The sequence below is a fragment of the Acanthochromis polyacanthus genome, chromosome 11 (genome assembly GCF_021347895.1).
Source record: "Acanthochromis polyacanthus isolate Apoly-LR-REF ecotype Palm Island chromosome 11, KAUST_Apoly_ChrSc, whole genome shotgun sequence".
NCBI classification, from domain to species: domain Eukaryota; kingdom Metazoa; phylum Chordata; class Actinopteri; family Pomacentridae; genus Acanthochromis; species Acanthochromis polyacanthus.
In genome coordinates this window covers 29095098-29119942 of record NC_067123.1, presented here as the reverse complement: position 1 = coordinate 29119942, position 24845 = coordinate 29095098, and the positions used below count along the sequence as shown (strand labels likewise).

Genomic DNA, 24845 nt, shown 5'->3' with positions numbered 1-24845 from the left:
TTGTCACCTGAAATGGTTTTCACTTCACAGGTGTGTCTGGTCAAGGTTAATTTGTGGAAATTCTTGCCTTCTTAGTGGCAACAAGACATGAAACGGGATCGTTTAGCTGAAAAGTGACAGTGCTAGCCACATGTGCAGCCCCATTTTTAAATTAGTCAAGTCATTTTTGTAATTTGAGTGGACTCTTCAATACTTAAGTTATTTCAGTTGATTTATTTTACATAAAATATGTGCATAATTAATGATATTGTTTGGTATTAATATACATTATTATTATTATTATTTGGAGTTTGCATGTTCTCCCTGTGCATGCGTGGATTTTCTCCGGGCACTCCGGCTTCCAGTAGGGGCAAGACCGATTTGTGGCACTGGCAGCTAGCAGTGACACTTTTTGTGGCACCGCTGGATGCCACAGTTAATGCCACTGTTTGGGCGAGATGCCACTGCAGCAGCGGCATATCCAGTTTAGATGATACCACGGTTAATGCCAGTACTTTTACCGCTATTTGGGCGAGATGCCATGGTTTATTCCGCTGTCTGAGGGAGATATGCCACGGTTCATGCCACGGTGCATTGGAATCTTTAAGTTGTTTTTTTTTTTTTACCAGCACTCCAGCAACTCTGTTATGAATGGCAATCTGGGTTTTCCTGGATTAATTTATTTACTCAGTTCCAGAACCTCCTCAAACCTGGCAAATATTTTCAGGGTTTTTTGTCGACTATTTCTTTAATGAAGTTCTCATAGTCATCATGTTTTTCAAAAACAAATGACATCATTTCCATTGGAGAGGACTCCTCAAATTCACCCTCCCAGCTCTGCAGTTCTTTGAGGACTTCCATTTGTTCGTCTTTGTCCATTGAAATGACAGCTGGCCGCTTCAAGGCTCCCCCAAATTTGGAATTTTCGCTGCTCGCGGAGCTTCTACAGCTGATCGCCGCTGCTTGGGACACACGTCTCAATTCTGATCACAGATGTATTAAAAATGACTCCCGAGACACACACATTTTGCACACACTGTTGCTCAGTGAAATCTGGCTGGTACAACCGTGTCCGACCAGTAGCGCAAACGCGGAAATACCCGGCAGCAGCCGACCAGGGAGTTTCGTGTTGCGGTGACGGACTGGCTTGGCTCTGTGCCAAATCAAATTTTCAAAATCATCTGGTGGGCCAGATATTATTTCTGACGGGCCAGGTTTGGCCCGCGGGCCGCCAGTTACCGACCACTAAACAGTGACATTAACCGTGGAATCTTGCCTAAACAGCGGTAAAAGTACTGGCATTAACCGTGGCATGTTCCCTAAACAGTGGCATTAACCGTGGCATCTCTGCTGGCATCTCCAGAGGCCACTGGAAATGCCGCTGCGGCAGTGGCATCTCGCCCAAAAAGTGGCATTAACCGTGGCACCGCAGCGGTGCCACAAAAAGTGTCACTGCTGGCTGCCAGTGCCACAAGCTGCTGTCTCTCCCGGCTTCCTCCCACAGTCCAAATATATGCGGAGGTTAATTGATTACTCTGAATTGCCAGTAGGTGTGAATGTGAGTGTGATTGTCTGTCTGTATATGTAGTCCTGCGACAGACTGGCGACCTGTCCAGGGTGTCCCCTGCCTTCGCCCGAGTCAGCTGGGATAGGCTCCAGCACCCCCCGCGACCCCAGTGAGGATAACGCGGTGTATAGAGAATGGATGGATGGATGGATGGATGGATGGATGATTTTTAGTGAGGTGCAGCAAAGTCGCAGTTAAACTTCTGTCCACAAGATGGCGGCAGGTCACAGACGGACGCTGTTAGGTAAACTTGTTACGTCACTTCCTCCTCCCTGCCCTTGGAAGCAGAAGAAACCTCGCTGTTCGGGATAAAGTCATGGCGAAACTAAGTAAAGAAACTAAACAGCGGCTGCAGCAGCTTTTCCAGTGCGGCCAGTTTATCATCCGATGGGGTTTCATCCCGACCGTGCTGTACCTCGGTCAGTATCCGAACAGGAGCAGGGGGAAGCCGGCGAGCTGAGGAGGCATGTTAGCTAGTTAGCTTAGCGTGCTAGCCTTTTAACTACAGGATAGTTTGTAATGTTAATACTGAGCGGGTGAGGAAGATGTCATATAGCTGTTGTTATATTGGCCGCTCATACTAACAGCGTGCTAAAAGCCATGACAGAACAACGTTTTTGTTTTAGCTGGTTCTGCAGCATGCGGTTTATCAAACAGAGCTTAGCTACACGTTGTGGTAAAGTGCTGTACTGCACGATATGCACTTCACTGATGCTGTTGAATGAGTTTGGGAGTGAAAGTCCTTGTGTCTGTGGGTGAACCTATGATAAAACTATCCTTTTGATAGCAAGCTGTACCACCTGACAGAGTGTTTGTATGGGTGATGATGGTTTAAGGTCTCCATCTGCTTGAATTAACACTGTGGAAAGTTGCAGACCTTGAAGCTTTAAAGCAGAAGGTCTTGGGATCTAAACTCTCTTCTCCAGACATCAGCATCCAAATTAAGTTTTTTGGCCAAGTGTGTGTACAAATATAATTTGTCTATGTTTTTCTCTTTGCTATCAAAGTACTTACACAAGAAAGATATGAATTTGATTATTTAAAGCAGTCAGTTAAAATAAAGACACACCAGTGTTTAACAAGTATTTAGAGTTGCAAATGTGTGTAAAAGAATTCTGCTCAAATTGTGTAGATTCTGATGATACAGGAGTCAAAATGGTTAATTTGCAGTTATTAATGCTTCAGTAGGTCACTCATTTTTTTCAGACATGCCAGCACATGTATTTTAGTGCTACTTCTCTGTCTGAAATACTTTGTCATTTGAGGCTCAGTTCGGGAAGTTGAGGCATTTGCATTGCTATAGTTTGGAGTGTAGTTGGGGAAGTTGAAACTTTTGCATGTGTGACCACACAGCCGGTGGACTTGCCTGGTGTAAGTGAGTTGTCTGTGACTTCAGCATTTTGGAAACACCAATGCTTATGTCATACTTTCTCCTTTTCTCTTTCTCTCTGCATTTTTTTTCTTTCCTTTTCTTCATTTGCATGCATTTCTCGTATGCAGCACATTGACTGAAGGGGAGAGTTTATCTTGAATTGAATGTGTTGCCCCTTCTTTACCACACTCTTCTACATATTTCAGGCTACTACTGGTAACAAGTTTATTTAAAAGTGTGCCAAAGGACAAACGCAACAGTGAAACAACTTGTCAATTTAACAGTGGACTTCTGTAGGTTTCGTTTGGTAAAATTAATACCTTTGCCAGAATATTTACTGGTTGGACACATCAGGCACTGAAAACAGATGAGATTGACTCTCTGGCATTGTATAAACTGAACAATTATTTATTGATAAATCAAAAAACTATTAGCGAGTTGTTGCCCCACATTAAGGGAGCAATAAAGAGAGACTATTTTTAGTCTTCTAGGAATTCTGTGTCGTTTCCACGAAAATTTATTGCGTCATGGTTGACTTGAGCATAGTGATACTGGGGAAATGACTGTTGGCTGCTCACTACTTTCCATATGTAGTTACTACTACACTCCACTGACTTCGGTGCATTGTGATGCAATGTTACATTAAAATGTGGGTGTTTTGCAGTGGCAAAGTGCAATCTGCTGACACACTGTGCTGACTCATAGTAAAGGACTTACTAGAGCATCCAGTCTCAAAAGTATACACCTAATTGTCAAGGGATTTTTTTTTTCATGATTTGCACAAGAATTTCACAAATGTATGTGTAAAGTGTACTTTTACCCAAGCTTGGATTTGCATCTAACTGCAAGCCATAACATGTAAACTAGGCTCTGTTTTTGCTTTAGCATACATTTCTGAGAACTAGTCTCAAGTGTAAATCAGCGACCTTTAATTTTTCTTTGTGGTTTTGATTTGCAGGTTTCAAACGAGGAGCAGATCCAGGAATGCCGGAGCCTTCAGTGCTGAGGTGAGGACACATTACTGAGAGATTTGTTCAGAGATTTGTGGCCAAAAAAAGGAAGAATTCTAGAATAAAGTTCTTTGGACTGATTAAAGATAGATTAGTGTCCGTCAAAATGTGGAGAAAAAAGGAACAACTAAGGATACACAGTGAAAATGTTGACAGTGGGATTCTACACTCAAATACAAATGTATCAAAGCTGTTAAGACAACATTTCAGAATTCAGTTCAATTTATCTGTAAAGCACCAAATCATAGCATATGTCATCTCTGAGCGAAGACCTTGCAAAACTATACAGAGAAACCCAACAATTTCCCCTTGAGCAAACACTTTTATATATATTTTAAGGCTTTATAAACCCTCCCCATACACCACATAACACCATGGAGCAACACTATACACAGCGATCAGTCTGTGTGAAATGGACAAGGCCAGATGCTAAATGTATGCCAAACAGGAGACTGATGCTACGGTCGCTGAGCCAATCACTGCCCAGCACATTTTATTTCGATTAAATAGTCTTTTAATGCGATTTATAATTTTTTTCTTTTTTTTTTTTTTAGGCTAGAAAATGCTTATTTTACCGCAAAAAAAAAAATTAAAATAATGTAGCAATCGTAGAGCCGGTCGCTATGACTGAACTGCTGTGCTGCAATGCACCATGGGAGTTCAGGGTGTTGGGGTTTAAATATCATTATTGTGGTTTATGTTAGTGTTCCAGTGTTATTAGTGTTTGTGTTTTATTGTGTTTTTGTGGTTTAGTTAGCCTAGTTAGTTTGGTTAAATGTTATGTTGTCAGGACATGAGTGTGAAGTGTTTGACTTCCTGCTACCGTTTCTAAAGTGATGCTCTGTGTGTGTGTCAAAATAAAAGCATCTGCCAGTTGCAGAGTGCTTTAAAGGCCGACATCCTTTCTCCGTTGTTCTTCTACACAGCTCACCACAATAATAGATACATAAAAACCCCTATATGCTGTAAAATCCCACGATATAGGGAAAAATCTGTGATACCAAATGTAATTTAAAAATCTACGATAAAGTGAGCTACGCTATGGCGAGGGACCAATATAATTTGATCTCTGTCTGTTGCTGCTTCAGTCGTCTCACTGCAGCAATTTGGATCAGCAGGAGATTTTTCAGAGACTTACTGTCACTTTGTAATGATTAGGGATTTTCAGTCGTCCAACCTGGAAGTGACACATGCACACACCAGTTTTTAATCTGAGTCGAAGGACTTATCAAACAGTACAGCAGTCCTAAACATACAGCCAAATGTTTTTACAGTGGAATATTCTTCATTGGTCGTGCCCTTTTACCCTCAGCACCGAAACTGCGTAGGAGACTATAGAGCGAAGTGTAAAATTCTTGTATTCAGCTCCATACACCAATTACCCCACATTGGAAAACCCCATTGCGTGCTACAAATGTTGTCTCTTACACAATTATGTCTATAGGGACACAAATCTTCTCAAAACTAAAATGTCCACTAAAATGTAGTTTCTGTTATGTTCTTTCACATTGAATGTGCTGAAGCGCACAACTGATGAATGAAACAAGGGCAGTCATTACAGTACTACAAAAGTTTCGTTCTGTTTTATTAGTAACGATACTTAAACCATGACAGTGTTTTGATTTTAAACCCACAATCCCCACAAAGCTTGTCAGTAAAGGATGTTTTACCTCCACAGACTTAGGGAGCTAACAGGTCCAACTTTCCCCAAAAAACTGCTCAACTTTTTCAAAGGATTCAAGAAAAAATGGGTTAGCAAATGTAATTGAAAACATGGTTGGGACGTGCCATCAAATATAAATTAAAGAAGTGATTTATTCTGTGACAAGCTGACTTTTCTTTACCATCAGAGTTTGGAGAGGCAATTAGCGGTTTAATAGTTTAATTTACCTTCTTTTTTTTTACTAACTCGCCAATGTAACGTTAACTCATGTTACTGCAAGCTAAAATCACATTAAGTACAACAACATCCCTTGTAACTGATCAACCTAATTTCTGCAGAAAGAATGAGACTGGATGATTGAAATGTTCATTAAAGTACTGCTGCGTTCGTCTCTGCAACCCTTTTAGAAGCAGAAGTGTGATGTAGACGGAGAGATGTGAACATGTCAGCATTGTCTTTTGGCAAATTTAAGGTCCCCATCTGATTGAATCCAATCAGATTTTTAAGCAATTAAAAAAAAGACACAAATTTTAAGTTCCATATTCTGTTATCTATTGCTTCATTACTTTACCTGATGTTCTAGGTTGCTGCTGTAGTATTGCTTTAGTGTATGTATTGACATATTTAGCCAGGTGTCAGGGTTGTAATTTTGGTGTAATAACACTATTGATCAAGATGTTTGTTGTTGTTGGTTTACATAAGAAAGCAAAGCACTTCCACAAGAGAAAAAGCTGGATATCATATGCTGTAGTTGCCTTGTGCAGCATCACTATCCACGACCTTCAGTTATCCTTTCTAAAACTTCTCGTTAGTCTTATATTAGCAGCAGTAACATTAACTTGGGTGTCAGACCAGGTCCTTGATCACCTGTAAATCTGGATGTTCAGCATGCTAAATATCATGAATTTAATCCTTGGTTTTTGAAGCATTGAATGACAATGAAGAAGCTGTGTTGAAAATGGTTTGCAGTTAGGAGGGTCTAATATAGTCAAAAGTGGCGACATCTGCTGGCCATGCTTTTGGTACTGCATTTGTATCAATTAATCAAAATGTTATGTCAATATAAAACATTGGACCTTTTACGAAAAAAAGAGTGAAAGTCACTCAGTTTGACTCTTGCAAATAATTAGTAATGTTCTTAAATGTTTAACAGCTCTAAAAACAACTAAGAGGGTACGGCAAAAAGTTAGCATATTCTGAAAACTGATCAATTTTGTACGAAGTCTGTAATGCTGGTTTTCAATAGTCAGGCAAAGTGAGAAGCACATCCAGTATTCAGTCTTGATGCTTTTCCACTAGCACCTACTCGACTCGTTTAGGTCGTTTTCCATTACAATTGAGTTCCACCTCATCATGAGTGGAGTCGTCATAGCACGGCGGCCCGGAAGTCCCTTAATGTCATTTGTGTGCGACACAAACACAACACAACAATGGAGGACATCGAGGCGATGGTATACCTGCTGCTCATTCTGTGGCTTTTTGTCAGATTCAAAGTAAAAGAAGAGAATCAGAGATGCTCACTGCCAATGTTTAATGGCAGGTTTGGTTTTCGTGAAGGACTCACTCTCGTGTGTCATCACTTCCTGTCCAGTCGGTGACCTGCACTCTGTAGACGTCACATTATTGGCTCGACTCAGCTCGCTTTGAACCCCAGCCGAGTAGGAACTAAACTAGTACCTGGTACCAGGTACTACGTCTTAATGGAATACCCAACAAACCAAGTAGAGTGGAGTAGATGCTAGTGGAAAAGCGCCATATGGCTCCTGCAGTATGAACGTGATTAAACAAGTCTTCAAAGCCTCAGGCTGAGATGCATTGAAATGACTTCAGTGGTGAACATTACATCACTACTTAAAGTTCTCAAATGTTGCAATTAAGAACAAGAAACAAAATGTCTTCTGTCCTTCTTAACCCGCTGGCCAGCAGCAGATGGATCCCCCATATGAGCCGGGTTCTGCTCAAGGTTTCTTCCCGTTAAAGGGAGTTTTCCTTGCCACTGTCGCCTCAGGACTTGCTCTGGAGGTTCAGGCATATGGGTTCTGTAGAGCGCCTTGAGACAATTTGATCTTTAATTCGTGCTATATAAATAAAATTGAGTTGAATTGAATCACACCTGAAGTATACCAGTAATGCCTAGATTAAACTCCTGAAGGTGTAGCATAATATTTTTAAGGGGATTTTGTAGATTTTTTTTTTTTAACAGATTTTCTTTATTTTTCTAGTTTGCTATGGGGCTGAGGAACATCTTCACACCACCAATCCCCTCCTCTTTTTGGGATCAAGTAACTGACGTCATCGGAAAGCCGGGAAATGGACATCACCATTTACTTTCCTCTCCTAAATCCTACTGGTCAATGTCTGAGACGTAATGAGCGAATGCTATCTGTTTGCGTATTTGAGTATGATTTTGTTACGTACACAGCAAATGCACAGAGTGTTTACTGAACTGTCAGTTGGATGTTGTTTTTGTCCGTGTGTGACACTGATGTTTGAAGATACCACCCTTTTCATGTGTTTCTTCTTTTTATTTGTAATTCAAAATTTCTGAAAATAAATCCTCCAAGAAATGACACGTCTGTCTTGATAAATATGAGAAATCAGATTGATGCTCTCATTGGAAAAATCAGAATATGGACAAAAATAACAACATGAAGGAATTGCCTTCATAAAGATAGTTAAGGGCCTTGTTTCAAAGTGTGGACAATCCACAAAAATGAGAGAACAGGAAAAAAATATGCATAGATCTCTTATCATAATGCATTTTGCTTTCCTCTGTTTCTTCAGTTCAACGGTCACATTTTCCATTTTCTATTCAACGTATACGTCAGGCTATCTTGCGTGTGGTCGAGTCGTCGGAAATACAGTTTCAAAATGTGTTGCTGCTTTGAAATGTGTGAAGTGTTGAAAGGAGGAAACTTAAATCTTATCTATGCAAATAACTTTTTATTTCTGCACACATACAAATAGAAAAACATCCCCTCAAGTCACTTGTAGTAGCAAAAATTAGATCATTGTTCTGCAAAATGAGTAAAATAAATAGTTAACCGAATTGGTACAAAAATAAACTTTCCAGTAATTTTTTTAAAAATAAAAAATATATTCTTATTTAACAATCAGGTTAATTTGCATTTAAATTAAAATCATTCCAGTGCATTCATTTAACATGATTTTTTTCTCTCTAATAAATAAGCAAGTATAAATAGGTTAAATAAGGCATCTCATAGAGGATGATCCAAACTCTCAGGACTAAAGTAGTCAACATTCAAATACCTCAAACACCTCACAGCTTGTCATTGCGTTTACAGCAGCAGGAGTAACAGTGATCCTTCACAATCCAGATTTATAATTTCATCTTTTTAACAACTGCTGAAGTGAACTAATAGTAGCCAGTCCCCTGTTGGCCAGACGTCCTCTGGGCTTCTCCATTTTATTCAGTGACGTTTTGGCATCGACAAGGAAGGTGTGAAAGTGGTGCAGGATGCTGTGCGCCATCATCTTTCTCTGGAAGGTATCGGGGTTTATGAGCCCCTTTAGCAGCTGCTCCTCCTGGGTGCTGGTCAGCGCCAAGACCCGCTCACGGTGTTTCATCTGTGGGCCGGAAGTGACAATAGTATGTTAGGGTTTTTAACCTAAGTTGAAATGCAGGAGCTGACATTATTCCTGGAAGACCCAAATATGGAAAAAATAAATTAAATGAACAAACAAACAAAAAAATGTGTATGTATATAAACCCAAATATAGAAAAAAAAAATTGAAAAAAACCTTACAAATATTAATGATAATTATATGATAATTATATAATATTAATGATATAAAAGAAAATTAGCAAAAAAACAACAAAAAGTGTGTGTGTATATATATATATATATATATATATATACATATATATATATAAATAAAAAGTGCAAAAACTAAAAAATATTAATGATATATAAAAGAAAATGAGCAGAAAATGAACAAAAATGTGTGTGTGTGTATATATATAAGAGAGAGAGAGAGAGAAAATTGCAAAAAACAACCCCGTATGTGATGTATTTGTGCAACACTGGGTTTTAAGTCATTTAAATAAGACATGATCAAAAACAGGGGGTGTAAAAAGGGAATACAGAAAGAAGTAAAGCAGGGCAGATTCTTTTCATACAGTAATATCTGTAACCATCTGGTGGAATGAAAGTGCTCAAGTAACGTACAATGCTGAGGTCGTTAAGTAATTCTATTTTGTCCTACTTCCACACTTTGAGTCCAGGATCATTTTCAAAAAATAAAATAAAACATATTAGCTAAACACATTTGAACACCTATTACAGTTAAAGTTAGTTACTCAAAAAAAAAAAAAAAAAATATTCCACTACCGGCTGCAACGTGAAAAAGAACCAAATGAAAGCTGTTGTGTCAAAACAGCTGCGTAGCATTGCACTGACAAATTCAAATATTTGTTTCGTCCTCATCGTTCAAAAAACAAGTCAGGCATACCTTCTCTTTGATCGCTGTGACGATGGCCCCGCTGTACAGTCTGACTGCAGCGATGATGGGGCTGTCAGGGTACTCCGTCTCCACGTTCTTCAGAAGAACCGTGAAGGTGAGCAGACCTTGGGCCAACCTCTGGAGACAAGCCTCCTGGATGAAGGAGAGACCGTCAGTGCTCACATCAGACATGCCGTGGTATCAGTGGAACAGAATTGGAAAAGAGGAGGAGAACAACATACCTTGCTGAAGTTGGAGCTTGGGCATCTGGATGGGAAGGAGGGGGATTTGTAGTGCTCGAGGAATATCACGTCAAAGTGGAACTCATCTTTAAACTGACAGAAGAGAGATGATAAATTGGATGTGATGAAGGCAACACTGCATGGCTTTTTAGGTTCCAAATATTACTTATAAAGGTTGGTTGACACAATAATGCTGGTATTTGAGTCAACTTTAAAATGTGTGTAATTTAAACTAAAATGTCTGCATTTGCTGACTAAATTCAAGTTGAAGTAACTTAATGCATTTGACTTGACAACTTAAATTCTTCACTGTGAGTTCAAGATTTCAAGTCTCATCCTCTCAGCTAAAATGCCTGAACAATTTTAGAAGTAATTAAAATACTTTTGAGTGTAGAGAAAAGTTCATTCCTTTAACTCAGTTTGTTGGTTCAGCATGGTTTTACAAATTGATGCAAACTAGGTATTTTTTCCTTGTTAAGCTCAGTATTGTTTCATAGAGGAGAATTTTAGGATTATATGCACTTTAACTTCAAAACTGACTTTCTAAAACTCGATAGCAGCTACTCGTGCACAGGTTTCTGAGAACGGTAAAGCCCTCACCTCCTTCTCGTGGCGTTGCGTGAACTGAAGCAGCTTCTGCAGGTCGGAGAGCTCCTCCTCCACCTCCTCTCCTTCCTCACCTGAGGTGTCTCCTGCCGGATTGTCGACGAGTTCGTCTTCGACCGGAGCTCCAGACGCAGACGGCAGCAGCAGCATCAGAGCGGCCAGGACGGCTGCAGAGAGCAAGCGTAGGTCTGCACGGAGGGGAAGAGCATGGATGAATGAATGAAAAAGGGGAAGGCAGGCAGGAAACATGCACACCACAGGCTGCAAATAACTTACTGAATTTAGAGGGCATGACGCGCTGCTGGGAAGAACTTGCTGAGTTTCCGCTGATGCTGAAGGTTGTCAGGGCTGGTCTCTGCCATGAGCTGTCATTTTATATTCTTCAGAACGAAGGGATTTCCCAATATCTCCTTGCGACAGGCGTGAACCAGATCAATCAATTGTGACGAGCATCCGGTCTGTAGGTGGCGGGTGATGACTTTGATGAAGATGCGGTTTGTCTTCAAAATGAATTTAGGAATTAATTTTGCTTTTATTATCCTTATTACTATTATTATTATTATTATAAGGATTTGATTAAAAGATAAAGTGTGATTTAGGTAATTATAGTAATATTGGGGGGCCGGGCTTATTTCAATCACACAAATAGACATACCAGAAAAAATCCCTGTGATAATTTAAGCTAAATCATTTGGGGAAAATCCACTTAAAACCAGACATTTGCATAGCGGCATTCCAACAGCCTGCTCTGGTAAAATCCACATAGATTAAACAAATAAACACATAAATGTTCCCCCCCCCCCCTCCCCCGACCAGATATTCTGATAGAAATCTGCCACTCGGTTATCAGCTTTCCAAATTATAATTCATCAAGTTCTATCTAAAGGATGTGTTTCTACACGTGTTGTATTTCTAGAAAAATGTAACTGATGCAGAGTTGTTGTTTTTTTTGTGTGTGTCTCCTGAAATGGGTGAGTTTCTTGTTTCTTCACAGTTTCGTTCTTGTTCTAATATTAGTCACTGATGCTTGGTTTTTCCAAGTGTGAATTTGACCCACAGAGGCAGCGACTTGGCTGGTCTGAATACTATATTCATTAACATCTACTGTTTGAATCCTCTTTTTAAAATGTGATCTCAGCAGTTTGAATTGATTGGTCATCCAATGTTGGTTCCTTTTTGTTTCAGTTTGTCAAGCTGACAACTAAGCTAAATGTTGGAAGGTCCAACGCTCCAGTGCATATTATACTTTCAGATTAGGATTTTAAATGAGCAACATAAATGAAGCTTATAAAATACAAGGAAAAACTCAAGATTAAACCAGAGTCCAAACCATTTTGTGTAACTGGAGGCTATTGAAATGCTAATGAGAATGGAAGACTTGAGTATTGAAACTTTGTGTTTGAGCTCGGGGTTGGGAAACACTGAACAGAATGAAATTGAATATTTAACTGCATTTAATCATTTTGGCCTTCTACAATAAAATTCTGATCTATTGGAACTGTAATAAAACCAGATACATACTTTATAGTAGTAATAATGCTATACATTTTTGTTGTGTTTAAATATTTATTTCCCTTTAACTTTAAAGGTCCTTTATGACCTTCCTGACCCCCAAATATTCATCAGAACTATAACAGGAACTTTCAAACTCTTCCCATCTGGCACAGGCATTGTGAATCAATTTGAAGCCTTATTTCAGAAGGCCTTCCTATAACTCATATTTCAATTTTTAGGTAGATTTTTCACTGCTAAGTTACACTGTACTTTGCTATTAGTGCTATATTTTATCCTTGGTGTTGTATTTTGTATTTTTTAATCATTAATTGCTTCGAAATACTCTTCTGTATCATGTTTGCCTGTCTGTTTATTCATGCATTCATGCTACACCAGTGTATAGAGTAATAAGAAGAAAAGAAAAAGGAAGAATCTTATTAAATCTTACATAACAAGCTCTTTTTCTTGACGTTGATATTTTCTTACAATGGTTTTGCCACAGTAGTGCCACTTTCCACCATTCTTTCACTCAGGCAATGAACCAGGATTCTTCTTCTACCACTGCCTACGCTTCTGTCTTTAAAAAGAATCCAATAATATTACCAATTTGGGGTTTTCTATGCTGTAAGATGTATTACAAAGGCATTAATTAAATATATTTTTCTTAAATTCTTCAAACTTTAAAGTTATCATCACACTCGCCTTTGGGTGATGCTTTATTTCACTTTTTACTTTTAATTATCCACTTTAGTGCCTGGAATTATACATTTCCTACCCATAGATTGAGGATTTTTCTCCTTTTCTTTTAATTGCTGCTTTTTTGCCAGCGACTAAAAGGAACTTTAGAATAACTCCTGCCATAAATCCTTCTCTTAAAACTGTCAACTGTGCAAAAGAAGTCCTCCACACTTCAAATACAAATATAAAGTATATATATTGCTCATGCCATGAAACTGATGAATAACTCTCACACATCAGGAGAAGCTTCAATAAAACGACTTTATAGTGGATGAGTTTGGGGTTTAAAAGGCTAAATATTATTAACAGGAAGTTAGCTGTCATTTTCAAGTTTAGCTTGCGTAAATGGGTACATTATCATATTTAAGTTCTACTGGCATATGAAATCCTTCCTCCTATTGCTGAAGCAATAAAAGTTACGTAAGTCAACACTTCTGCGGTAGTCAAGACTCCTGAGAGCAACACAGATCTCTTCTCCATAGACACCAGAGTTCTTCAAGGAGACCCTCTAGCACCTTTCCTCTTCATCATCTGCTTAGACTAAGCACTGAGGAATGCAATCTTGCCCTCCGATGGCCTGACCCTAAAGCATCGTCAAAGTAGAAGACACCCTGAAGAAGTCTTCTCAGAACTTGCGTTCGCAGATGACATTGCCCTCCTGGAAAAGCAGAAAACCATCTGCATCGGGTAGAGTGAGAAACAACACTGATAGGACTCTTCCTGAATGCTGAAAAGACGAAGTGCATACACCTTGACCCAACATCTGAAGAGACACTGCACGCACTAGATGGGTCAGAAATTGAAATAGTTGACGATTTCCTGTATCATGGAGGCTACACCAACACAGCTCATGATATAGAAACAAAAATTGGTAAAGCTTGGGGAGCTTTAAACTCTTGTCAAAAATATGGGTATCTCCAAATAAACGACAGCCAAAATGAGAGTATTCAAGGCGTCAGTGGAAACCATCTTACTCTATGGATCTGACTCCTGGTCACTATTGAAGACAGTCTCAAAAAGAATTGATGGGACTTATACCAGAATGCTATGGATGGTACACAACATCTCCTGGAAATCGCACCTCACCAACTATCAACTATCAATAGGCAACGTAGACTAGCCCTGGCTGGATGTGGTGAGACACAACGAAGCAGCTGGTTGAGTACTGTTTTGGAAACCTGGTGCTGTGAGAAGGGTTGGCAGGCCTAGCAAAACATTAAGGAAGGTGCTAGATGAAGACTCTGGTCTAGAAGGCAAAGAATTTTTGACTGCAATGCTGGACAGAGGGTGCTGGATGAAGAACTTCATTCATGTCAAAGATTCCGTCGGATGCAATTGACTGACTGACTTTCATATTTAATCTGTGAAAATGGCTGCACAGTGGTTTGGTGGTTAGCACTGTTGCCTTGCAGCTAGAAGATCCCCAGTTTGCGTCCCGACCTGGTATCTTTCTGCATGGAATTTGCATGTTCTCCCTGTGCATGTGTGGGTTTCACTGGGTACTCCGACTTCCTCCCACATACCAAAAATATGCTGAGGTTAATTGGGGATTCTAAATTGTCCATAGGCGTGAATGCGAGTGTGATTGTTTGTCTCTATATGTAGCCCTGTGATAGACAGGCGACCCTCGATGATGGATGGATCTGTGAAAAGCAACTGTTAACCGGCACATTCTTTCTTATATCTTGGCAATGTCAAGAAATAAGAAACTACCAAGTCAAGGGTGGTGTTAGAATTATACAAAAATAGTGTAGGTGTGATAACCGAAAGGAAACATTGGAAAGGTTTCCTGGTTTGCTGAATCACACAAGAAAAATGTGCGATATTGTGATGGTATTTTTTACGGTCCAAAGAATTGTTTTTAAGAGATTTTCTGAGAATGTCTGAACAAAGCTGAGGATATTTCCTTCTGGTTTGACGATGGAAAAGATACCATAAAGTTCTGTATTAGGTTCTTGCTTGTGTTTTTGTAAATCATCACACTGACATGCGCTTTTAGATATGGCTTTTCCGCATAGTTAGTCACACTGTTGCTGCAGGACTAAGCTGTTTCCAATCAGTACCAAAAATCTGCATTTTAAACAACCAGCATTTCATTTAATACATGAATGAAAGTTGACGGATAAATCTGAGCTAATTTAGAAGTAAACGCAGTGTGAACAACAACAGCACTCTTTTTGTAATGAGTCACAGCTAAAGACAGCAAGTTATGAGCTTTACTCCCTTCTGGTTTGTTGGCACACTTACAGTTTTCATTTAAGTGCTTAATACATTAAGTAGGCCACATAGTATAGAGGCCTTTTCATTGTGTCTGATGGTTTTCAAACAGTGAAAACTAATAAACCTAGATTCATTTTATTCTAAACCAAAACATGTGTTTTCCAATTATACTGTCCTTAAAAATTTTTCAAGCGTATTCTGTTTTCATTCTCATCACCCTCCAGAAAAGACTCGATGCCTCACAACAGTTTGGGTTCCGCTACACAGGAATTAAGTTAGTACAACTGAAGACAGAATATTTGCCTTTAAATCTCCTTTCTCCTCAAGTTGTTGAGACATAAAGCTTTCTCTTGTCATCTGACCGGTTGTGACTAGCAGAGGAGGGTTTCTTTTGTTGAGGCCTCAGTAGAAGTTTCTTCAATTTTCTTCCTCCATGAGGTTAAACTCAGATGGAGAATCATTTGTTTCTCTCGAGGACGCAATTTGTGTAGTGTGTTTTTTTTTTTTTTTGTGGTGTTAAAATGCAAGAATATGAAAATTTGTTATTGGCAAAAATACAAAACTTTGATCTGACTTCTACTTTGTGCTTGTCTAGATTTCACTTTTTAAAAAAAACAATCAGTTTTCCGGATTTTCAAAATACATTCTGTGAAACTTGGCAAAATATAAACTATATGTGTGCCAATTCCTTATGCACCTTGTTTCCTTGTCTGTTGGAACTTTCAAAGAAAAATGGGCCAATTGCACTAACTTCCAGTTCTGTTTCTCAACTTTCATTTTTCAAGTTCTTCTTTCAAGTACCAGCTACAAGCCAATACGCGTACAATTCATCGTCGCAACATACAAATACGACCTTGAACATGTCACTACAAAGACTCTGTTTGATGTTTCAGATTTAAAAAAATGTTGTTCGTTGTATTCCCCCCTGCTACTATCTTTGATATGAAACTTTCCCTCTGTCTGTTGGGATTACTCATGGGGAATCATACCAGAGAACTCCTAAATTGGGTAAAAAAAAAAAAAAAAAAAGCTAGATGGGTTGCTAGACATGTGCTATATGTTAGAATGGACTGTATCTTCTTGCTGAAAGAACTCAATGTTGTATTAGATAGGATTTCCTGTGTCTAGGAAATAATCCTATGGATTCCGCAACAGGGTTTGTCAATGAGGATCTTGTTTTTTGGTCTTCTAATACAAATCACATGGTGTGACGTGGTTCCACTTGTTTAAAACATAAAAGTGACCTCCGGTTGCTGTTCGGGGAGATTCATTTGGCCGGATCCTCACACCCAGTCTCTCTGTCTGATCGATGTTGTTCTTCCTTATAATACACTTATTATTAAGCAAGTCACTGTCAGTGGACGTTTCTTCTCCGCCTGCACTTCACAAACATCGGAGAAACTATGACAGCAGTAACTTGCATATTAGTTACTGAGGATGTTGTAAGAATGGGTTTGTGTCCATGTTTTGGAGTGTTTTGGTACTTTCAGTGAACAATTTGGGATTTTAGAATAGCTCAGTGGTTGCAGCGCAGTGTTTAAGTCTATTGGGAAGTGCCGATCTTAGCCGCTCTTCTGAATAGCTTAATACACACTTTCAGTTTGTTTGGGGAAAATGAAAACTACCCCTGTTCTTTAATGCATGCAGACGCATTCATGGATTTGGTTTATGTGGTGATTATCCTGCCTGGTTCTCTACTCTGGAAGGAGAGTCTGCTGAGCTGCAAGTAATGTCTGACTCTCATTTCTGCTTTTTAGTTTGGTTTTAGTGCCCAAAGATGATCTATTTTCTACCATAAAAGTCCAGCCTCTTCCAACACAGTTTATCACTAACAAAAAATATTCTAATGATGTACTCCCAAAATAAAACATTTATCCTTACTCTATGGTGGCCTCTCAGTGCAGGCCAAGGTGTGTGTGTGTGTGTGTGTGTGTGTGTGTGTGTGTGTGTGTGTGTGTGTGTGTGTGTTCTTGTACTTGCTGCATGGTGAGTACCATTTTCTGCATTTAACTATCAAAGTGAGGACATTTTTACAAAGTGAGGACATTTTGGCCGGTCCTCACTTTGAAACACCCATGTTTGAGGGTGAAGACTTGTTTTTAGAGAACAGGTATGAATTGAGGTTTGGTTAGGGTAAGGATTAAGTTTAGGCAATCAGTTGTGATAGTTAAGGTTAGGGTAAGGCTCTAGGAAATGCATTACGCCTATGGATGTCCTCACTAAGATAGAAGTACAAACATGTGTGTGTGTGTGTGTGTGTGTGTGTGTGTGTGTGTGTGTGTGTGTGTGAATTGTAATATGAACTTTTTCCTGACTATATTGTCTAGAATTTGTTGTTTTTTTTCTTGTTTTTTCTTTTTTTTAAATTGATGGTGATTACATTTATTAAAACCGAAACAATTTTTGTTCATAATCATGCATTAGGGTTAGAGCATGTTACTGTGTGCTGTCTGTCCAAAAAAAACAGCAATGCGATGATAAGTTCAGTCTTAAACTTGTCAGTAGCAGTTGACAGGTTCCTGTCAGGTCAGGTCCAAAATGGACCTCTATCCCAGTACTAACTGCCCTGGGGTCAGGTTGTTGGCGACTAAACCGGCACCCCCACCAGTTCTCCCAAGAGAAGTGGTAAGGAGGGTGGCTAGATACCATGGTGGAATTAAAACTAGATCTGCCAAAGGGCGCCAGCTCAGGAAAGCAAATGGTGGCCATCTAGCAATCCCTGACTGCCTTGCAGTCAAAATTCTAATTGTGTGTTGAAATGAGTAAGGGAGTAACATAGATGAACTACAGTTGCAGATTAGGAGAATTTTGTCAGCGGATCATGGGCAGAGTCACATTAGTGTGACCACTATGAGAGGTGTGTGAACACTATTGGGTTGGTTGGTGAAGTGAACAGCAGCTGAGGCTCAAGGAAAAGTCCATGTATTCCTTGTTGTTGTTTCTTAACCAAACCTGTAAAATTCCAGGACTTCTCGTCTTCTTCCCTTAACCAACAAATCGGTGTTAGCAATGTGTTAATCTTGCTAGGATAAAGGCTCACACTCTAAATTTGGATAATTTGCATTGTATGTTGTGGCTGCTATCTAAAGCAATATGAACATCCTCCATTTCAACTTCATATGTCCTGCTGATGAAAATAAGGTACAGCTTCAGAAGAAAACTAAATACAAACCAGAGACTTTTCACACATTTGCTGTGCGATTTGTTTGAATCTCTTGTATTATTTGTATTTGAAGGAATTTCAGTAAAAAAAAAAAAAAAGGCCTATTATCCAACAAGCAACATCCAAGCAGCTTTAGCAACATGGAAACCATCTCACTGCTGTATAAAACACATTGCCATGATTTTACAGATCAAGTCACTTTACAGTCACAGCAAAAACCAAAAACACCAGACATTATCTCATGTAATCTCTGTCAAACTACCATCTTCACAATGGGTAACAGTTGACACTGTATTGGCATTATTTTGAACTTTGTACCACACAGTATGACTTAGTGTACAGTCGACGAACTGTGAGAGGAAGCTTGCTCAAGTTTCCTCTCCTCAGTTTCCCTGGTAGCAAGAGTTGGTTCATGGGTCAGTCAGGTCAGTCAGTGATGAGGCAATCAGGAGCATGCTCAGCTGCACACTCCTCTCATATTCATGAGCGGTGTAGTAACGCTTATAAAATATCATAACATTGTAACTCATGTGTCAAGGGACTCTGACGCACAGGGTCGAAAGGTTGTTTATGCTAATAACCTTTTCCAAAATATTATTCAGCAGATTTCCCCAGTCAGTCTTCTACAGGCGTGCGTGCAGGCTTTCTCTTACTCTGCAGTTTTTTTGTTCCTGTCCTGCTTCTGCTGAATTTCTGCAAAGATTATGACATAGAAAGGGTGTGCTAGACAAAGTGGCAGCAGGAGATATTTTGTAAGGTTCTGACTGTCCGCTTTAAATGTCAAAGTCTCTGTGTTTCATGCACATAACCACAAACAGGAAAGTAAACCTGATGTTACTATAAATTCAGTTTTAAAGTTGTTTCAACTTAGGTGTAACTAAGTCAGCTAAGCTTAAGTTGATAAACCAGTTTGTTGTATGCTGCTAACACAAAGATCTGCTAAACTGCCTTTCGTTGTTGTTTGCCGATGACAATAAAGATCTATTCTGAACCTTACAACTATTGTCAAATTTGCCTTTCTTTCCAGTTTTGTGTTTTCCTGTCTAAGTATCTCCTTTCAAATGTGCACTCCTTCCCATTAATCTGATGGCATCTGAACATGTTGGCTTCATATCTAAATTAGCCCTAATCATTTTTAAATTAAGGTTGAGAGCGCACAGTTTATTAAAAAGACCTAACAAGTGTGTAAAAAAGGTCTAAACTGCATGGAGTTACATTAACAGATAGGAATGCACAACTGATATACTTTGAGTTGTGTGAATCGATTCATGTTTGCTTTTTGTTTTTTTCATATTTCACCACCAATATTGCTCCCAAACATGGCAGAGAACAAAAGGCATACACTACTGGTCAAAAGTTTTAGAACACCCCAAATTTTTAATTTTTTAAATTGAAATTATGCATGTTAGTGTCTCATTGTACTCTGAAATGAAAGAACAAATAAACAAGAAAAATCTATTTAGAATCTAAAATGTATTCTAAACCTTGACTCATCAAAGTTGCCACCTTTGGCAGGTATAACAGCTGAACACACTCATGGCATTCTTTCCACAATGGAAATCAATTATTCTTCAGAAAGTTCTTCCCAACTCTATTACAGAAGTTCTCATGAATGTGTGGAACTTGTAGGTTGCTTTGCTTTCACTTTTCTGTCCATTTCATCCCAAATCAGCTCAGTGGGGTTTATGTGTGGAGACTGTGCTGGTCACTCCATATTTTCAAGCTTACCATCTTGTTTTTTTCCCTATGGCTGTTCTGGCATAGTTTAGACTTATGTTTTGGGTCATTATCTTGCTGTAGGATAAACCTCTGACCTACTAGGAACATACCAGAGGGTACTGCATGGTGCTGCAGAATGCTGTGGTAGCCGTTTTGGTTCAGGGTTCCTCTCACTCTGTACAAGTCACCGACCCCTGGATCCAGATCATGATGCTTCCTCCTCCATGTTGACAGTTGATGTCACACACTGAGGAACCATCCTTTCTCCTACTCGACAGTGCAGAAAATCCTGCGTGATGAATCAGAGATTTAAAATTTTGATTCATCAGTCCATAATACCTTCTTCTACTCTTCAGGAGTTCATTGGTGGTGTTTCATGGCCCAGGCAAGACTCTTTTTTTAGCATTGGCTTTCTTGCTGCAACTCGACCTGTCAAACCCGCAACTTGAAGTCTTCTCTTCACAGGTGAAACCGAAACTTCTTACTAAACCCACTATTAAGCTGTGGTTAAAGCCGTTATCCTGTGAGTCATCTATCACCAAGCTGTAGACTCTCAGAAACGTGTCTTCTGATTCTATTATGGTTTTGGGTCTTCCAGACCTCTTCCTGTCAGAGTTTTCTCCAGTTTCTGAGTGACTTTCAATGGTGAGGAAAAGTCCTCACTGACACCGTGACTTTCTTTGTAATTCAAAGACCTACATTTTTAAGTGTTATGATGGTCTGACTCTTTTCTATTGTTAATTGCCTTTTCTCGCCATTTTTGTAGCAACACACTACTTTTTGCAATACAATACTGATCAAATAATGCTCTCAAGGGTATGGTGCCACGGTGTGTTCCAACACCACTTTTATGCAGACGGGGGGCTGTAATTAATCAAGAAAAGTTTGGACACTTGTAGGATTTGGTAGCACCAGCTATCAAGGCTTGATCGGCCTTCATTGCTGCACAACAGCTTTAAGCTGTCAACCCATTTCTGTTTCCTGAAAAAAGCCTTTTTGTATTATTATCCTTCAGTTTTGGGTAACCTTACCCTTTTATTTAACCTCTGGCAGTTCACGACTTACCTTTGTACCATTTCAAGCTATTCATTGGACTTTAATTACTTGAATTTCAATTTAAAAATGGAAAAATTGGAACTTTCCAAAACTTTTGACCGGTAGTGTAGTTTGTGTCAAAACCTCAAAAACTTTTTATTTGTCACTTTGTGCTACACTGTCACATATAATACAAACTGAAGAAGTCATAAAAAATAAAATTTTATGAACACAAGAAGTCTGTCCCTGGTCAGATTATTGAGGTTCACCAGCAATAAATGTCAACAGGAGACAAAATGCAGTTTGTTGCTCCCAGCTGTTTGTAGGAATCTTACCTCTGATATTACTAAATACCTGCAGCATCAGACAGCAGAAGGATCAGATGAGTGTCTCGAAAGCAAGAAACCTGTTAGCGTTTATCCATGTGGAACAAAAGCGGTAACTTTATTTATTACTACAGGATGGTACAAGTCAGATGTAGGGACCGAATCTGCTGCTAAGCTTCATAATGGTAAAAGAAAAAAAAAAGTTGAATCCTTATGGAAAGAAACAAACAAGACTCATCTTAACATGTATTAAAATACAGAAAGAAAGAAAGAAAGGTCTGAAGCTCATTTTAATTTTCAAAGAAGTCCTTCTTGGTGGTATGCTGGTCATGTGTCTTAAAAACTTTGATGTAAATTGTTCAGTCAAATAATCATTTAAGATCTTAGAAGAACTTGTATTTAAAGTCTTGAAGTTGTCTGAAATCAAAGACCAGAAATTTTTACGTAGACTTAACATGATGTGAATACAATGTGTATATTTGTATTAGGTTAATGACAAAAGATTAGTTGATTCCACTTGTATATCCTCCAGTTTCTCCTCAGACAAGCCAGTTGTAATCACATCCCAGAAAAAAATCTATTATTTAGTCAGATCCTCTTTTCTTTTCTTTCATTATCAATGAAACTCAAAATGGAGGAAATTCAATTCCATTTTTGCTGTTTAGCTGTTACATAAACTGCACTATGAAGTGTGTCAGAAAGTCTAATTCATCTTTACCTAATGGGAATGTCTGTTTTTGACAAATGAAGATACCACACAGTCGCAAAAATCCTGAAATTCCAGTATGAACACAAAGCAATCATTGGAATTACCTCACAGTATACAGTGTGTTGTCATATCCATCTATTCTCTATACACCACTTTATCCTCACTAGGGTCGCGGGGGGTGCTGAAGCCTATCCCAGCTGACTCGGGCAACGGCAGGGGACACCCTGGACAGGTCGCCAGTCCGTCACAGGGCTACATATACAGACAGACAGTCACTCTCGCATTCACATGTACAGGCAATTTAGAGTTATCAATTAACCTCAGCATTTTTTTTTTTTTTTGGACTGTGGGAGGAAGCCGGAGTACCCGGAGAAAACCCACGCATGCACAGGGAGAACATGCAAACTCCATGCAGAAAGATCCCAGGGTCAGGCCGGGTTTCGAACCAGGGATCTTCCTGCTGCAAGGCAAAAGTGCTAACCACTCCACTGTGCAGCCCACGTTGTCACATCACCTAGCACTAATACGAAATATTTATATTTTAGGTAATATATGTCTAAAAATATAAACAAATATGATTCATCTTAAGGTCGGTGGTAGAAGGTTTGACCTTTCAAAGTAATACTTCTTGTGTGTGTTTGCCTGTTAGCAATCTGATGGCAAAGATATGCTCTTTGACCCATATTGTGTTGTGTATTCATTAAGCCCAGTGCAGGTAGTCCTCCTGAACTGGATTAATACGTAATATGTGATTGTAGTCATTTGTTTAAACTAAACTTTAACAGGAATTTGCAGCACCTGGACACAATATAGACGAAAAATAATCAAGCTCTCAAACTTGAGTTTCATAGATAGGGTCATTAGACCAGATGCAGAAATGAGATTAGGTGATGAATATACAATCAAAGCAACAAATTGCACATTTCAACATTTAAAATACTATTTTGAATGCAACTTTTTAAAAACAGCTAAGTCATTTTTTCAGTAACTTTGCAAAATTACTGTGCTCGTCTTGCATTAATCCTGATTAGTCATCAAAAAGAAATTTAACTCCTGTTTGTAAAAGCCGTTTGGATTTGTTGTCAAATCCCTTTATTTATGAAATGCTTGACACAGGACACAAAAAATACTTTTGTATTTTTGTGGGTCCTGTCTACACACTTCTCAGATAAAAAGGCTGCAATTGAATGCTGACATTTTTTTGTTGTTGTTGTTTCTTTCTGAGCTCTCCTCTTCCATCTCCCCCCACATATTCTTTTGTGCATCACAGTGTCTAATTGTAAAAACCTTAATTTGTTTTTCACTAAAGTATTCAAGGTTCATGCTAAACAATGTGATGAAGAGGCTTGAATAGACTCTGTGACATTGAAGTGTTTAGCCTGCAGTTCATCAGGCCTGCCTGCTAGATGGCAATCACACATTAGTTCTGGTAAGAGGGTGAAAAGGAGTGTCCTGTTATTTGACAACTGAGGACAATATATGACCATCGCACTGATCAGAAGTTTATTGAAGAGTCTTTGTTATCATGGCAGGACAGAGATTGAGTCAATGAATCTAAGTGTGATGTGCATGTATGAATTAATGTGTTGAATATATCAGCTAACTGCCCTTCAGATTGTCTCAGCATCAATGTCATGATCACTGTGATGCTGATTAAGAGATTCAGTTTGACAGCGCGTTCACATCATTTTAATTTCAGACACTAAAATGTAGATACATAACTGTTTCATGTGAAAGAAGTGGAAGAATCTGCAGCCATGCTTGAAGCTCTGTGACGCTGCACTTAACCCTCATTAGTACACTTGGAGTCCATGCTGACACCAAGTGTATATAGCTTGTGATAGTATGTGTTTTTCTGAGGTAGGAATGTAAGGAGAATGTGAATCATATGTTGAATGTTTATCATAGCTAGGCAAGGCGCCAGCTCGTCTGTATTAAAGTACCCTTAACTTGATCTACCTGTGTCATCTCTTCATTGAGGAGCATCCACAATATAATCATCATCATTTCAGCTTGTCATATTTTTTATTTGCAAATTGGATTTTTCAGTCCTTTTAGGTAGCTGTCACCTACACAGTTGCCATCACATACTCCAAAGCTTATTTAATTCCAACCAGGTTTGTGGTGTATATATAAAAAATCATTTGGGGTACATGCAGATCCCAGCCAGACCCCAGACGGATTGTGCATCTTTTAATTATTTTATGTATGTTTGTGTTATGTTGCTCTTGTGAGGACTGCTTCATTTGCATTGTGTTTCATTTTGATTCAGGAGTTCTTACACTAACACTGTCAGGAATACACGTCAGTAATCATCAACAGTAATTTCATTGTTTCTTTCATATTTGTACCTATAGACGACATTGGTTTTAGGAAAAGATATATTGAGAGGATTTGGACAGGTACAGAAATGTGAAACAGATGAAATACTACTGAGGTCCAGCTGGATTCAAAGTGTACGCATTAATATGTTTTGCCACGTGTACTGATGAGGTTTAAGCACAGCAGCTGTTCAAGCTAAAAGCTAACCTCAGTGTG

The 24845-nt window shown here is 39.0% G+C and overlaps 2 protein-coding genes across 2 annotated transcripts; one reads left to right on the top strand and one right to left on the bottom strand.

Annotated features, from left to right (window-relative positions):
* Positions 1 to 1795: 1795 nt before the first annotated feature.
* tomm7 (translocase of outer mitochondrial membrane 7 homolog (yeast)) lies at positions 1796 to 8161 on the top strand. Its single transcript, XM_022202810.2, has 3 exons — positions 1796 to 1965; positions 3877 to 3925; positions 7814 to 8161. The coding sequence occupies exons 1-3, from the start codon at positions 1863 to 1865 to the stop codon at positions 7827 to 7829; spliced, it is 168 nt and encodes a 55-aa protein (XP_022058502.1). The 5' UTR covers positions 1796 to 1862; the 3' UTR covers positions 7830 to 8161.
* LOC110957018 (interleukin-6-like) lies at positions 8069 to 11152 on the bottom strand. Its single transcript, XM_051955584.1, has 5 exons — positions 10898 to 11152; positions 10298 to 10390; positions 10052 to 10208; positions 9944 to 9946; positions 8069 to 9208 (listed from the first exon to the last, which is right to left on the bottom strand). The coding sequence occupies exons 1-5, from the start codon at positions 11150 to 11152 to the stop codon at positions 8940 to 8942; spliced, it is 777 nt and encodes a 258-aa protein (XP_051811544.1). The 3' UTR covers positions 8069 to 8939.
* Between the last annotated feature and the right edge of the window lie 13693 nt (positions 11153 to 24845).

Coding starts and splice junctions, on each gene's coding strand:
- LOC110957018 (XM_051955584.1), bottom strand. CDS start 11,152: ATGTTTCCTGCCTGCCTTCCCCTTTTTCATTCATTCATCCATGCTCTT. Junction 10,391..10,897: donor CGCAACGCCACGAGAAGGAG/GTGAGGGCTTTA, acceptor CTCTTCTGTCAG/TTTAAAGATGAGTTCCACTT. Junction 10,209..10,297: donor CAAGCTCCAACTTCAGCAAG/GTATGTTGTTCT, acceptor TCCTTCATCCAG/GAGGCTTGTCTCCAGAGGTT.
- tomm7 (XM_022202810.2), top strand. CDS start 1,863: ATGGCGAAACTAAGTAAAGAAACTAAACAGCGGCTGCAGCAGCTTTTC. Junction 1,966..3,876: donor CCCGACCGTGCTGTACCTCG/GTCAGTATCCGA, acceptor TTTGATTTGCAG/GTTTCAAACGAGGAGCAGAT.